This window comes from Maylandia zebra, linkage group LG12, assembly GCF_041146795.1.
Source record: "Maylandia zebra isolate NMK-2024a linkage group LG12, Mzebra_GT3a, whole genome shotgun sequence".
Taxonomy (NCBI): domain Eukaryota; kingdom Metazoa; phylum Chordata; class Actinopteri; order Cichliformes; family Cichlidae; genus Maylandia; species Maylandia zebra.
In genome coordinates this window covers 39,120,013-39,135,357 of record NC_135178.1, presented here as the reverse complement: position 1 = coordinate 39,135,357, position 15,345 = coordinate 39,120,013, and the positions used below count along the sequence as shown (strand labels likewise).

Sequence of the window (15,345 nt, the reverse complement as noted above, 5' to 3'; positions counted from 1 at the left end):
TTGGGAGTAATCACCACAATCAATAGTTTAGTTTTTAAAATATTGATCTCTACCAAACGGTTGAGATGCCACTTAATGATAAGAGTATGAAATGTCATGCAAACACAAGTACATTAGATAATACAGCTGAAAAAAGTCAAAGGGCCAAATTCTGATTATATTAATGGAAACTATGCAGGGCATTGGATGGTAGCATTCAGTGAACATTGCTGTTTTCATTCCATCAAAGGAAAGCATTACATCAAACAACAAAATACATGTGCTGCATCCAGGCCACTTCTGACTGAATGCTACTGTGCAAAATAAAAACAGTGCCAATCAGCACATCTGCTTGTGGTTTTGGTCGTTGGGGTCTTAGGGTGTAGCTTTGATTCTGTGGTCTTGGAGAGCTGGATCAGGGTTGACCAGCTCTACATGCTGGCTTGTTAACTTGTAACTTATAACTTGTCTTATACAGGTGTAATAGCATACCAGAAAGTTTAATTCCTCCCATATGCTAATTATACACAGGGATGGTGATCTTTGCGTTGGACTCTTTGCTCCACCGTTTGACCGATGAAAGAAGCACGAACCCACAGGCCTTGTTTAGGAGGTTGACACATTTGTTGTCAAATCATTTCATTGCAATCAGACCTTCATCAGACCTGTAATCACAGGCTGCATGGCCCCTCTTCATCAGGTCCTTGTCTGCCATCAGTTTGGTCATACAGTACCAATGCACCTGACACCAGAGGAGGTGTGCAAGTTCTGGACCAAGCAGAAACTTGTGAAGAACCGAGGTTCTTTTATAGGTTTGCAAAGTGTTGTTTACAGCTTTGGCCCCTTAGAGGGAGCTTCTGTTGCTTTCACTCAGGGGAGCATTGAAGAATGTAGATCCTCCTCACACAGCAGCAAGTCGTGGATGATGCCAGATGAACAATTTAAAGCCCCACTCATCTGGTTTGTTGGAAATATACTGGTGAGGAGTGCCAGCTCTTGTGGCTCCATATGAAAGCATGACCTCAAACACGCTGTGGTTGAAGGTGGATGGCATCATGAGTGTCATGCCACAGGACCATGTGATTTTTAGCCATATAATTGTTTAGCGTCCATATAGCACAAATTATAACTTTGAAAACTTACTAATATTAATTTACCAGCTACTGTAATTTGGTTAAAAGCTAATCAGTTGTGATATTCTTGATTTTTACAATATTTACTAATATTAACTCAGAAAGTTACAAAACTGACTTACTGAGGAAATTCTTTCAGCATATTCTTGCTGTGCTAACACTTAATGTGATTTATCAACACTGTCATATATCAAAAAATTATATCTTCCTGCCTTAGTTTGATCAAAAACACTCAAAATATGTTGGACGGTTTTTTGTTTCTGACTTCCTGTTTGGGAGAGGTTTAAGAAGAGCCCACAGTTTCCACTCACAGCGCCTCCTGGTGGCTTTTTTTGGCGTTACAGATGAAAAACCAATTGGTAGAAAAGACTCAACAAGGCAGGTCAACGTCAGTGAAAGCCTCAGTTAGGGCCTGAAAATGTGCTCTACCAAAGGTTGACCGGAACGCTAAAGGGTTAAAATGAATAAAAGCATAAATAAGAGGAGTGTGTGTGTGTGTGTGTGTGTGCAGATCTACATGCAGCTGAATATCCGGGTGGTTCTGGTTGGTTTGGAGATCTGGACTCAGCAGAACCAGATCAGCACCGACGGAGCTGCTGGAGAAGTCCTGAATCGCTTCACCCAGTGGAGGGAGAAGGAGCTGGTTCCTCGCCGCCGCCATGACTCAGCACAGCTCATCCTGTCAGTACACACACACACGCTGTTGCTGTTTTGTTTGTTACTGCATGTGATTGTATCGTGTATCAGGTGATGATGATGGTGATGATGATGGTGTCTGTGCAGGAGGAAGAATTTCGGACAGACGGCCGGGATGGCGTTCGTCTCCACTGTCTGCTCCAGGAGTCACGGAGGCGGGATCAACGCGGTACGCCCCCATGCGTGCAGACTAAATACATTCAGTTTTATGAAACACACCAAAAACATTGAAATGATTGTTTCTGCGTCTGTGGCGTCGATTTCACTGAATCGCACGTCTGGGAAAAAGAGAAATAAAAGATCTGGATCCTAATGACAGCTTTAGAAGGAACTCCATCTCCCAGGGTGCATTTCAGTGAGACGTGACTGAACTGTGCTCTGTGTCCTTCAGTTCAACAACAACCTCGTGGTCTCGTTCGCCTCCATCGTGGCTCACGAGCTCGGCCACAACCTCGGCATGAACCACGACGACGGCCGACAGTGCACGTGTCCCACCGGCGCCTGCATCATGAACTCTGGAGCCACGTAAGACGCACACGGCGAGCTACGCCGCACGCTCACACGTGCCCGCACACGCTCACACTCACTCCTAACGCGTCTCCTCTCTGCAGAGGGTCAAAGAACTTCAGCAGCTGTAGCGCCGATGACTTTGAGAAGATGATCCTGCTGACGGGGGGGGCGTGCCTGCTGAACGTCCCGCGGCCCGACGAGGCCTACAGCGCCCCCTACTGTGGAAACAGGCTGGTGGACTTCGGGGAGGAGTGCGACTGTGGCTCAGAGAAGGTGTGATGTGTAGAGGATGAGTTAGACATGCCTTACATTCGATTTGACCCACTTTGATACGACGTGTGCCGAAACAGCGGCGACGCTCCTGGCAGTCAGGGCCCGCCCAGATTCAGTGATTTATTACACAACTCGAGCTACTCGTCAGCGGGAAGTCCAACATCTACGCCGTCCACGTGTTCCACAGCTGTGCGGTGGACCAGCTGGCTCCCGGGCCTTATGTTTGACATCCCTGTTTTATATTAACGTGTCACTGTTGTTGAGTTTTCCTGCACACAGAAAATGAAGACAAAAAAGTTTCGCTTTGTGGGTCATTTTCACGTCTTTGTGTGATTTTCTAACGTTTAAAATGATTTTACGCCAGAGACAGAAACTTCCTGTTTAAACCCGGTCACGTGATCGACCACGTGTGTGTCTGTGTGTGTGTGCAGGAGTGTGAGGAGGACCCCTGCTGTGAGTATCGGACCTGTAAGCTGAAGTCTGGAGCTCAGTGTGCGTACGGCGAGTGCTGCTCCAACTGTCAGGTAAACACAGCGAGCCTCGTGACACACACACACACACACACACACACACACACACACTGTGCGTGCGTGTTGGGCTCTGTAACTGTGTGCTTGTGCGTTCAGTTCCTGCCGGGGGGAACCGTGTGTCGCGCCAGCACAGATGAGTGTGACCTGCCTGAGTTCTGTAACGGCTCCTCGTCCTTGTGTCAGAGCGACGTCTTCATCCAGGTGAGGTCCGCTGCATTTACCTGAGCAGGTGAGCTGCTGGCTGAGCTGTACTTCATCACATCTGTGTGTGTGTGTGTGTGTGTGTGTGTGTGTGTTTCAGAACGGGCAGTCCTGCAGGAACCAGGAGGCCTACTGTTACAACGGGAAGTGTCAGCACTACGACAGCCAGTGTCAGGCCATCTTTGGAGACAGTACGTACCTCTGTACGACTTCATCTTCTCTCCTCTCCCTCATTACTCAGCAGCTGACCCCCCCTTCTCGCCCCTCCTCCTCCTCCTCAGAGGCGAAGGCGGCTCCTGAGCTCTGCTTCAAAGAAGTCAACAGCAAAGGAGATCGCTTCGGCAACTGTGGCTACCTCAACAACGGCTTCAAGAAGTGCGAGAGCAGGTAACACACACACACACACACACACTTCCTTAGGGTCCGTCCCAGTGTGAGGAGCTGAGACTGATGATGTCACAAAGTTCAAGTCCCACGCAAGTTAAACGCACCTCCAGCTTTGACCTGATGGTGGCGCTGTGTGATGTGTGCACTCCAAACCGTCACTACACCTGTGTCGCTACCAAACCGGGAAAACCTGAACAAACTCCATCTCCCAGGGTGCATTTCAAAGCCCCGCCCACATGACTGTGCTGTGTTCAGGCGTCTTTCCCACAGTCCGTCTTCGAGCCTCCTCCTGAATCCTCCGATTCTTGTCGAAGTCGCCGCTTCCGTTTTCCTCATCGTGTTTGTTGCCATAGAAACGCCATGTGTGGGAAACTGCAGTGCTCCAACGTTCAGGCGAAGACGGTGTTTGGCATCGAGCCGTCGATCATCAGCACGCCAATCGCCGGAGGGAAATGCTACGGCGTGGACTTCATGCTGGGGTCGGACGTCCCCGACCCCGGGATGGTGAACGAAGGGACCAAGTGTGGAGAGAACAAGGTGAGGAGGAGGGAGGAGGGAAGGGGATGAGGAGTGAACAATGAGGTGTTAAAGCTCGTTTCTTCTTCTGCGGCGCTCAGGTGTGTGTGAACTTTGAGTGCCGCAGCGCCGACGTCCTGAGCTACGATTGCGATGTGCACACCAAATGTCACGGACACGGGGTGAGTCGCCTGCCTGTGCTCCTGCCTACCTGTCTGTCAGGTGAGTCACATGACTCAGGTGTCACCTGTCTGTGTGTCGCAGGTGTGCAACAGCAACAGGAACTGCCACTGCGACTATGGCTGGGCTCCGCCTTCCTGCGAGTTATCGGGTTACGGTGGAAGCGTTGACAGCGGACCCACGTGGAACGGTATGTCACCTGGAGAACTCTGACTTACCTGAGGGCAGGCGTCCCGTGTTAACGCGCCTCCTGTGTGTGCCCCTCCCCCAGATAAGGACACGTCTCTCAGGGACGGCCTGCTTGTCCTCTTCTTCTTCGTCCTCCCGCTGCTCGCTCTCGGCGTCTTCGTTTTCCTGCGCAGGAACGAGCTGCTGCGGCGACTCGGGCTGAGCCGCAGGAAGAGGTCTCAGGGATATGAGTGAGTGCATGCACACACGCCGCCACGGCCGCAGGAACCACGTGTTCTCTGTGCTGCGTTTAGGGACACTGAATATAATTGTAAACCATTAGCTGCACGTGTGGCGCTGCTCTCACGCTCATGTCTCCCTCAGGGCTGACGGCATGGCTTCAGCCAATCACAGCAGGAGACCGCCTCCCAGAGCGCAACCTCCATCTGTTGCCCGGGGTAACGCCAATAACATCGTCAGAGACGGGGTAAGTTTAGGGTTCACATGAGAGTTTACGTTTTCCCTCGTTTTACACACACCTGCCTCACCTGTCCGTCCAGGTGTGTGATGATGTTTGTAGCATCAGCAGTCGCTCCTGCAGCTTTACCCGGTTTGTTCTGTGTGAGCAGTGAGCGTTACAGAGTGGGCGTGTCTACAGAAGGTTAAAATTAAAAATCTTCAGGTGGACACGCCCACACGGCCTCCTGCTGCTGCTGCTGATGATGATGATGATGATGTTACTAATGACACAGATCTGCTGTGACCCTGCTGATCAGGAGGCTGAGAATGGAGACGGTGATGATGCTCTCCCGGTAAGCCTCAGTGTAGAAGCTGAAGTTAGATGTAGTGATGAGCACACCTCAGCACGAGAGCACCAAACACAGTTATTGATCACTGTGTCGTTAGATGACCTCACAGACTGGACGATCAGCTGATCGCTTACAATCAGTGACAGACTGTACTAACCAACCGAGCAGCTGATCTGCATCGACCAGCATCTAACTGGAACTGAAGCGGCTGTCTGCACGGGTTATTGATGAGCTGATTAAGCTGTGTGATTAATCACTTTAGTGTGTGTGTGTGTGTGTGTGTGTGTGTGTGTGTGTGTGTGTGTGTATGTGTGTGTGTGTGTGTGTGTGTGTGTGTTGATGGACTGCATGAGCTCTAACACGCTCTGCTCTCTCTCCATGTGAAGCACCACGCTCAGCTGCTGCCACCACAAGAGGTAAACCCTGCTTACTTCTCATTACCGCTCTAACTACTGCTGCTGATGTAGTGTTAGCTTAGTGCTGCGTGTCTGCAGGTTAATCATCACAGCAGGAAACTAGAAAGCAGCTTTCACTAACCCAATGACATCAGGTAAACTGGGAGAGTCAGACAGGCCAGGTAGATCGGTGTGAGGGTTTGAATGGGACAATGACTCGCAGGTTTACTCAGGTGTACTTCCTCTGTGTGTGTTCAGGTGGTGGAAACCAGCCGGACGGCTCCTTCCCATGCTCTGAAGCCGCCACCGCCTCCTCTGTAAGAAGTCGCGCACCACCACATGCACCGAAACACAAACCGAAAACAATCTGAGCACAAAAACTGTCAGTCAAACCTGAAATGTGGAAACTTCACTTTCAAACTAAAAGTTGTATCTTTTTAAACATTTGACGCTACAGCGTATGTTTCCAAAAAATACAACTTTTTGCATTAGCTTCTAAATGATTTGATCTAACTTGATGTTAACTAGTTATAGAAGCTAGCCTTAAGCTAATGGTTCTTAGAAGCTAAATTTAAGCTACTGAGCCTTAGATGCTAACTTGAACTGGACAATTGGACTTAACAGTTAATGGAAGTCAAAGCTGTACCTGTGGCTAATGCCAAATCGACTGTATTTAAAAATAATTTTAAGCCAACTGTGAGCTTGCTGGTTACTAAAATGCAATTTAATTTTAAGCTAAATTGTCTTCTAGTCTTCTAGATTTAATAAACTTAAAAGCTGCATTTAAGCTAAGTGGATGTAAATATGAGCCAGATCAGGGCTCTAGGCTAACTTTTTGCCATGCGTGCACCGGTGCGCCTAACTCAAATTTTTCAACCACATCGCTTAACACCGCAGTTTTACATGTGCACTTTTTTTGAGGGGGGGGAAGTTGCAGTCCATACAGACAATATTCATTTCTAAAGTATTAACTATCAATCTTGTGCTTAAAGTGCGTTGGCACTCTTTGTCAATATTGTAGAAAATGTTAAACATCATCTCGGCTCCTCTGACGACCTGTTTGCTGCTGAAAGGCCGTGGGCAGAGGGGACACTCGGGCATTTATCGCAGCATATAATGTGTTTTCTGGACACACTGCTGCTTTTTCAGCATTCAGAGGTTGATGGCACCGTGTCAGAGCTGGCTATGAATTTCAGACGGATCAGGCCTTAACTTAACAAAAAAGTTATCAATCGTTCTTTTCATCTTTTCTTATCACCCTCAGCTGCATCCACTCTGTCAGGCCTAGGCTGCTCACTAGGGCTGGGTACCATCACTGATTTCTGTAATCCTGGGAAACTGTTCTTGAAGTACAGAGAGAGAGAGAGCTGTGCATGAAGTGTGATTTTTATCGTGGTGGAAGCAAAACTGATAAAAGAGGGAATTCATGACGACATTGATCAAATGTGAAGCGCAGTTTGCTGCTTCTTTTGCTGCTGGCTCGGTGGATTTTGGTTGGAGAGACAAAACCTGCAGCTCAGAATCAGCGCAAAAAGACGTAAACGCAGCGCGGAGCCGACGCATCAGAATCGCTGAGCTCCGACGGCGTGTCCGTGTTCGGGCCGTCAGGTGAGAAAGCCGACAAGACAAAGCTGATCCTGATGCGTCGGGTCTGTGTTTACGTCTTTGTGTGGAGTCCGTGTACCTGCTCTTGAAATAGTTTTGTGAGCTTTAATCTGAGAATCTGGCGTTTCTGTCAAAACACAGTTATATTTAAAAGTCTATTCAGGATTTAATGAATCGATATCGCTTTATTCAAGCTACTCACCTCCCACTTCCACCTGCACTTTCAACTGGACCACGGCCAATCAGAGAGGTCCCGCCCCTGACTATCTCTGATTGGTTTAGTCCACGATACGGGCAAAATGTGTGTCTGTTGTTGACCACAGGGAAGGTTGCAGAGATTTTATTTTTTTTTGTTACCCGAACACAATTTGGTGGCACCGGTGCGACCAAATTTTTTTTTTAGTCGCACCACTGAAACATTTGGTCACACTGAGCCCTGAGCCAGAGGAAGACATTTTGTTCACCCAGTAGCAAACTGACTTAATTCATATATTAACGTTAAAGCTAACTGGACTCAAGAGTAAAGAATTTAAAACTAACTACACACAGACACGAGCATTAATTTAACTCGACAAAGAAAGAAACTAGCTAATGTTAAGCTAATCCTAAACTGGATACAGCAGCTTACTCCTAATAGGGCAACACTAGATGGCCATAGATGGATAACATTTATAAGCTAGTCTTTAGAGTGGCTAGGTGCTAAGTGAACCCAGAAGCTAACTGCTGGTGTAGCTGTGTCTCTGCAGCAGTTTGAACTGTGGCGGAGTGATACATCATCTCAAACAGAGCGTGCACGCTGTGGTGTAAGTGGCCAGTCACAATGTAAACTCTTTTTCTTCTTCTTTCTTGCACAGAAAACCGAAACCTTCTGCTGCATCTCAACCTCTGGTGCCTCAAAGACCTGCACCCGCGCCTCCTGTTTAACCAATCAGGGGTCTTCTAACGACACCTGGATGACCCCCCCCCCCTTCTACTTATCTTCAAACCCTTCCCAGCGAACTCAGAGCTAGTTCCTTAGCAACAGCCAGGAACAATTCTGTAGCCACGATAACCAGCCGGCCAGACTGCACGGCCATCGCAGTGAAATGGACCCAGGTGGACCGGACGAGAAACTTTGCAGAACCTCCAGGAACCCAGCAGGTCCAAGCTGGAGCCGCTGCTGTTCTCTAACCTAACCAGGCAATCGGATTGTCCTGAAAGCACGAGTTCTTCTGATTGGTTGGTTTTACGAAGCCTGCTTAAGTATTTTTAAACTTTCTGATTTAGTCATGTGACCTTTCAAACAAAGTATAGCAAGTATAGCAGGCCATGTGGGCCTCTCTCTCTGATTGGCTGGTTTGTAGTTGTGGGTGGAGCATGTATCTGAGCACTGGTTTGTTTCTATCGTCTGGCTCGCCCTGCGTTCGCTCCCTCGCTCTTCACAGAACTGTAAATCTACGATATGCAAACAGCGTCTGAGCGCGTAGCTCCTCTGGTCTCAGTTCGTCATGCAGCATGGCGCCGTCTCTGCAGGGAACGAACGCTCACTAGGCGAGGCTGCTCTGTATGCCTCTACTGTCCAGGTATTTCCACCAGTTAAAATATGAGTCTGAGCTTGCAAAGCATTCTGGGAACCGTAGGCAGTCACATTTGGTACAAGCAAAGTGGATTAATCTGTCAGAATTGAAACTAAATGAGATGAGTTCAGACCTGCACTGAGAACATGTTCACTACAAGTCTGGGATCAAACTGAACAGCAGTACCTACCAGCTCCTCCCAACATCGTTCATTTCTTTCTTTCAAAGACTTTAGAAAACACACTCATTCCTGATTATTGTTACCAGTGTGACTGACTCAGTGGAGCTTCTTTTAAATCTGTCGCTCTTCTGTTAAGGTTGAAGCTTTTTGTAGATCCACATGTTTCTTCTGGGGGGACACAGACCCCGTTTCACCAGTGTTTTAAAAATGAATTATGTCCAGTGGAAGCAGAACTTGAGCAGAAACATGAACTTGGGTGTAGCCTGCTGAGCATTCACAGAATGTGTGACGGCGTCTGAAGGTGGAACAAAGTCCTTGAAATTCTTGGCAATAATGTCCCGAGAGCGTCCACGCTTCCTGTCCCGGGCGAGCAGCGATCACGCTGAACTCTTCCCACATTCAGGGCGTCTGATTCAAACCAGGGATTTTTACACCACCGGTGAACCAAATGCTTGCGTTCTGCAGCTGACGAGCCTGGATGCACTGTGCTGTGTAACCACGTTGGTATTTTTAAATGCCTTTTTTCACTTACTTTGCTCTTTTGAGGGTTTTTGCACAGAAACTGAGGACTCCGCTGAGGATGTTGATGTGTTGCTCACAGGGCTATCTTAGTGCCATTTGACTGTTCATGCCAAAAAAATAAACCGTAGTCTGTGCTGAGCTCCTGAGTGAAGACAGTCGGACGCAGTTATTTAAAGAGCTGAGAGCAGCTGAAGCTTCAGGTTACAGGCAGCTGCTGACTGCAGCGTTTAAAGGGGATCCGTTCTTATCGTTTCCACCTCTGCACTTTGTCAGAGTAGCTTTTCATGATTCACAACTTAAATTAATCCAAATTTCTGTAATGCAATCAAAGCTTCACCTCACAAAGCTTAAAGTTAGCTTAGAGGCATCTCCACGGTGCAGTTAGCTTCAGGTGCAGAGTCAGTTTGGAGTTTGTGGGATGACTTCGCTCATAATTTAGCAAAGTCTCTGCTCCTGTTAGCTAGCTGCCTTAAAGTTAGCTGATGTGAAAGGTTTGTGGTGTATATGCGTTTGGAAGTTTGGCCATCTTAAATATGAATATTACAAAATTGTAAAATCAAAACTCTTGGTGCTCAGCAGCCATCTTGGTAATTTAAAGTGTTTATTTCTCCAGGTTAAGCTGACTTTAAGACCCTAATTTCATGAAATTGGGTGAATACATGTACTTTTACCAAAAACCCCAAACAGGTAAAAGGTCTCAGCACAGCTGGTGGTCCAGGTGGAAAAAGCTTTAAGTGTTATTTTGGGTCAGCACAGGCCAACGTGAAGCGGTCCCCTTTAAAGCCAATCAGACATCCTCAGTGGGGTTACATTCATACTGAACCTGTGTAAAAGATTTCATTTTCTCTTATTATGAATGATTTAATCATTTCCTTTTGCTTTTCACCTGTAATCTGTGGTCATTTGAACATTTAATTATTAACGTTGCTGCGTGGCGTGGAAGCCTCCGCGCTGACTGATGATTTTTATGATTCGATGGATGATCTCTCACCTGTTGGACAGGTTCAGGTTGTTACAGCCAGTGGAGCTCAAACTTGTGCTGCTTGCTGTGAAAACCAAACCTGGAAGAATAAAGGTCCTTCAGCTGAACATGATAATTTAATAAACTCTGTTCATACAGACTGTGATTTGTTTGCTTTCAGACTTAATAAAGGCGCACAGAAAATAGTTTGTCAGCATTCAGGTTCCTGTTTGTGGCGACATCCATTTAATATACAGAAAAGCACTCACAGGCTGACTGCAGTCATTGTCACACTTTCAATTTGAAAAAATCTTTTTGAAATTCAAAGTTGTTTTAGAATTGTACAGGTTTTTTAAAAATATATTTAGGACCAAAAGGGTTTTTTAATGTCCTGATACAATAACTGTATTTTTAAATAGTTTTGTGGAGTTGGGGCATTAAAATAAAATCAAGCCGTACTTTTTTTTCTATTTTTTAAACTGTTATTTTAGACTTAAGTTGTTATTTTTACTGAAATATTTAAAAAAAAAAATTAAAATACTGTTGAATGACTTTTTCCACAACAAACATTTAAATAAGTATAAAAAAGATTCCTTGTTAGTGTATTTGTTTAGTTCCGTTTGTAGTTTTTCTACAGCGGGACCACGCCCCTTTCATTGTACGTGGTGACGTCAGCGCGAGCTCTGCTCCTGTGCTCAACACATCGAGCTGTCATCATTTTACCGGGAGAAGCGAAGGGCATCCGGGATACCGGCCGAGAGGGAGCCCAGCACTGTGCTTGGAGGTCAGTACCGGGCATTTAGGGGGGACGCTGGGCCGTGAGCGAGGACACGGTCCGACCTGCGGGCTCACTCGGGGGCGGGTTCCGGTTTTGATTCGTGGAAAATGAAAACCGTCTGGACGAATGCGAAGATGCCTTGTTAGCCTGCTAGCCGCGTGCTAGCCGCTACGGCCTTTTAAAGTAACATTTGGAGCGAGGCCGTCCGTTTAAAGACTCCATAAGCGGAGCAAACGCCTCCACTGAATGCAAACACAGAAACTTATTCAGAATGAAACTGCTAATAGCTGTTAATCTAAAGCAGGGGCGTTTTGTGAAGCTAATCAGCTAATTATATAACGCGCCGCGTTAGCGCTGAAGCTAAGCGTGCAGCTAAGAGTTTGCGCAGTGAGAGCCGCTCCGTGTGGCGTCACACACAGCGGGTTTTAGCCATTATGCATTCAAAACAGATGATTTTACGATGTCTGGGGAACACGGCCAGGCATTTTCGGGAACTCATGACTCGTGAAAGGACAAAGTGATCGAATGTCCGGGTGGCCAATAGAGAAGTCTGGATTTCTCAGAGGCAGCCAGTCAGGAGGCGCGGTAGGCAGGTAGTGGGCGGGTCCAGGCAGGGTTAAGGGGAAGGAGAGCAGGCTGGGAGTGGAGCCCCAACAAGGTCAAAACAAAGCAGAAAGTCCCGGTGGGGGGCGAGAGCAGGCCCGTGGGGGGCTGGGAGGTGACCCCGCCTCCCAGAAGGACACGGTTCCGGTTCTGTGACTGGGTTCTGAGAAGGCCTTGGAGAACTTTAACTCCTTGAGTTCTGTGAAGATCTGCAGAAGACTTCAGACTTGACCCTGTTCGCAGCGTCAGCACCGGTCAGAAGTATAAAGACACCCAGTGTGACACTGATCTCTGATCAGCAGTCTGCGGGATACATGCGGGTTTCCAGCATCTGTGCAGCTGTTATAGGAAACGGCAGGAACAATATGACCTGCGTGAGTTACAGCTCACTGTTTTGCAAGTTGAAATAAAAGGCAACACCAGTTTAAAAGATTCCCATCAATCCAGAAAACTGCTGGGAGTCACATGACCAAAGAATTGAGATGTTCAACTTGCAAAGAAGAAAAGCTCCCAGGATTGTAATAAATATACTTTAACTAGTTTGGTTTAATTATCTCAGGCAGAAAACATATATTGTTTTTCACAAGGTCATAGAAACAGGAAGTGCAGACTCTGCTCACTGTGTTGAGCTCACATTCACACTCTGCTCCGTTTTGAGCAGGACAAACCCTGCTGACCTTGCAGGACCTCTCAGGCCTGTTTTGTGGTGGAGTACCTATACGAGGCGAGGTACTTTGCTCTGGGGCGGGTATTGTTTGAGATATGAGCTCAGCAGTCACCAACACAGCCTACTGACCAATCAGATTTCTGGAAAAGAGCGTCACCCTTACTGGAAGATCCTCTGTGTAGACAGTCAGAGGGTCTGAAGGTGTTCTCTTTATCTGATGGAAGAAACTCAGGAGGAGCTCTGCTGCTGCGTCCTGACCTCATCAACATGTAAACAGACTCTTTGTCCTCTGAGCATTTAATGCCAAAACTAAAGATTTTTAATTACCACAAGAGTGGCGAGAGGGTTTTAATCACAGGCGTCTGTTCAGTCACAATTTTACTGGTTTCCTTCCTGCTTTGGATAAACTTTATTAATCCAGCAGCTGTTTTCCAGTCTGACTGAGCAAAGCTCACACATTCATGCAGAGTTTTTAGGCCTTTACTCTCTCACACGCATGTGCATGTTTCTGATTGGTCAGAGGCTCCAAACTGTGTCTCTTTCATGTGAACACTGATAAACCTGTCATGTGACCCCGCCCCAGTGTGATTGATAGTTAGCGAGTGAAGCCAGATATGGAAAGATATCCTGGATACGTTGACCCTCATGCAGGCTCTCTGCTGGTTGGTGAAATTTAAAACAGCAGCTAAAAGTCAGACATGGTGTGAGGAGGCTGTGCCGTTTTTATCAATAATCAAACTGTAGTCGTTATTTCTGCAGTGTGTTGTTCTGCTGTGCTTCACAGAATTTCCTCAAATCAGGAACTTTAGACCTTTAAAGGAACAAAAATCAGAGGCAGAGACCTCGGTGTTCTCGTAGTTTCACAGTGTTTACCTGGAGAAGGGTGAGATGGCACGTCTTGTGTGTGAAAACAGCAGGTCTGTTTTGAATAAACTTTATTGCAGGGGAACAAGGTGTTTTTGTTTTCCTTCTGCAAGTGCAGTCATGTGACTGGGCGTGCTGGCAGCGACCTGCACAGAAAGTAAAAGCATGCGATGCACCGATCTTACAGGTCGTTCCTGGAGTGCGGCGCCGGCCTCTGATGTCAGGAAATGTTGCTCACATGTTTTGGACTGAAGTTCATGTCTGTGATTGGTCAGTGATCTGTGACCTGGCCCTGAGCCGGCTTCTCGGGGCCGATTCAGCCGGGCGCCACTGATTACTGAGTGCAAAACCACCATTAGGTCATGTGACCGTTCCGCCTGATGTAAAGAGATCTTTAAGCGCGCACTTTTAACGTGTCTGTCAGGCTGTCAGAGCTCCAGCAGTCAGACTTGAAGCCTCTGTTCATAAGGAGGTGAAGTAAGTGCGAGTCTGACAACTGCTGTCTGTAAATCTGAACGTTAGCATCTTTAAATCCACTGTGCCGCATTTCTGAGGACGCCGTTTGTCAGGCGCCGCAGATCAGCCCTGACTCTGACATCGTGTTCCTCTGCAAACAGCAGCTCGAGTCGGCGCTCGCAGTGTTATTAGAAGCTCGTCAGACAGAAACCGCCATCGTTAAATCCTAAAGCACAGCTTTCTCTCACATCTCATTTGAATAAAGGTGACTGTGGTCTGGAGAACGGGGGCTAATTCTCTCTCTTCTTCTCTCAGTGGACTGACGTGGACGTCTGACTGCTTCCTGTTGTGGCACTGACCTGCTTTTTTCTTCTGCGTCGTTGTGAGGTCGAGGACGTCCGGACTGTCGGACCCAAAGTCACCGCCGTGTGTGATACTTTAAGGACTGCTCATGCATCGTTTAAGGACTTGTGCGGCGCGGTTGCGTCCGCTCACCGCCTCGCAGGCGGCTCAGACTGTCGGCCAACAGCGGCCAATCACAGTCACCTCCACGGGTGGCAAAAGGACGTTTCAGCCAATCAGGTGTTACACAGCACCGGTGGCCTCGGAGCCGTTCCTGAATGGGACGAGCTCCAACTATGTGGAGGAGATGTACTACGCCTGGTTGGAAAATCCCAAGAGTGTTCATAAGGTAAGGAGCAGTGGAGCCCCTGCAGGTGTGGAGTGGTCGGTGCAGAGGTTGGTTTGATTTTACTGCTGGCAGCATCGATGCAGGACAAACCCTCCAAAGGACTTCAGCAGCATTTCAGTGTAATGGGACATAAACCCAGAACCCAGACAATCAGAAGTTAAAGGTTTGGTGATTTTGAACACATAAAAACAGCTGCACACCCAAAGCACCTGCACCGTTTCCACAGTATTGATAGATTCCACACACAGAAAGTGTCCCACAAATTTAAACCCTAGTGGGAGTGTCCTTTAAGAGGGTCGTTGACCCACTGTTGAGCATGCGCCCCATCCCATGAGCCGAGGTGTGGAAAAGGGTGTGGGCCACTATCAGCAGAGGTTTCGGGTGAAACCATTGTGAGGCCCACGTCTTTCAAAATGATGAAGATAAAAGTTCAGGGCCCTCTAGCAGCCCCGGGTCAGACAGTTTTAGGCGCTCACGTACAGTTTTATATTTTTAAATATTAATATGATGTTTTATTTCACTTGAAATGTAAAAAATAATGTTCTGAAATAAAGAAAGTGTCAGTCTGCCGTCGCCCTGACTGAAACCGACTGAGCTGATACTTTCACTGCACATTTGTCTCCGTGTAAAACAAGCAGCTCTGTTTTTAGTGGCTAACGTGGAGGAAATGCTCGTGTTTACTGA

General features: G+C 47.4%; 2 protein-coding genes across 7 annotated transcripts in view; both read left to right on the top strand.

Moving 5' to 3' along the window:
- Positions 1 to 10,808, top strand: part of adam9a (ADAM metallopeptidase domain 9a) — a 23,454-nt gene extending 12,646 nt beyond the window's left edge. Inside the window, exons 9-25 of one of the 4 annotated variants that reach the window (XM_014410149.3) lie at positions 1,624 to 1,793; positions 1,896 to 1,977; positions 2,200 to 2,333; positions 2,420 to 2,591; positions 3,023 to 3,115; positions 3,218 to 3,322; positions 3,423 to 3,513; positions 3,604 to 3,709; positions 4,063 to 4,246; positions 4,327 to 4,407; positions 4,490 to 4,595; positions 4,677 to 4,824; positions 4,958 to 5,060; positions 5,326 to 5,385; positions 5,769 to 5,798; positions 6,036 to 6,094; positions 8,237 to 10,808. In XM_014410149.3, coding sequence (XP_014265635.3) covers positions 1,624 to 1,793; positions 1,896 to 1,977; positions 2,200 to 2,333; positions 2,420 to 2,591; positions 3,023 to 3,115; positions 3,218 to 3,322; positions 3,423 to 3,513; positions 3,604 to 3,709; positions 4,063 to 4,246; positions 4,327 to 4,407; positions 4,490 to 4,595; positions 4,677 to 4,824; positions 4,958 to 5,060; positions 5,326 to 5,385; positions 5,769 to 5,798; positions 6,036 to 6,094; positions 8,237 to 8,306 — 1,794 coding nt within the window. In that variant the 3' untranslated portion in view covers positions 8,307 to 10,808. The remainder of the gene's footprint in view (positions 1 to 1,623; positions 1,794 to 1,895; positions 1,978 to 2,199; positions 2,334 to 2,419; positions 2,592 to 3,022; positions 3,116 to 3,217; positions 3,323 to 3,422; positions 3,514 to 3,603; positions 3,710 to 4,062; positions 4,247 to 4,326; positions 4,408 to 4,489; positions 4,596 to 4,676; positions 4,825 to 4,957; positions 5,061 to 5,325; positions 5,386 to 5,768; positions 5,799 to 6,035; positions 6,095 to 8,236) is intronic. The other 3 variants (XM_014410151.3, XM_014410150.3, XM_014410152.3) reach the window with 3 other exon arrangements.
- A 439-nt stretch (positions 10,809 to 11,247) lies between these two features.
- The window catches only part of ogdha (oxoglutarate dehydrogenase a), a 28,651-nt gene continuing 24,553 nt past the window's right edge, over positions 11,248 to 15,345 (top strand). For all 3 annotated transcript variants that reach the window (XM_004571606.5, XM_004571605.5, XM_004571607.5), the window contains exons 1-2: positions 11,248 to 11,386; positions 14,286 to 14,661. In XM_004571606.5, coding sequence (XP_004571663.1) covers positions 14,422 to 14,661 — 240 coding nt within the window. In that variant the 5' untranslated portion in view covers positions 11,248 to 11,386; positions 14,286 to 14,421. The remainder of the gene's footprint in view (positions 11,387 to 14,285; positions 14,662 to 15,345) is intronic.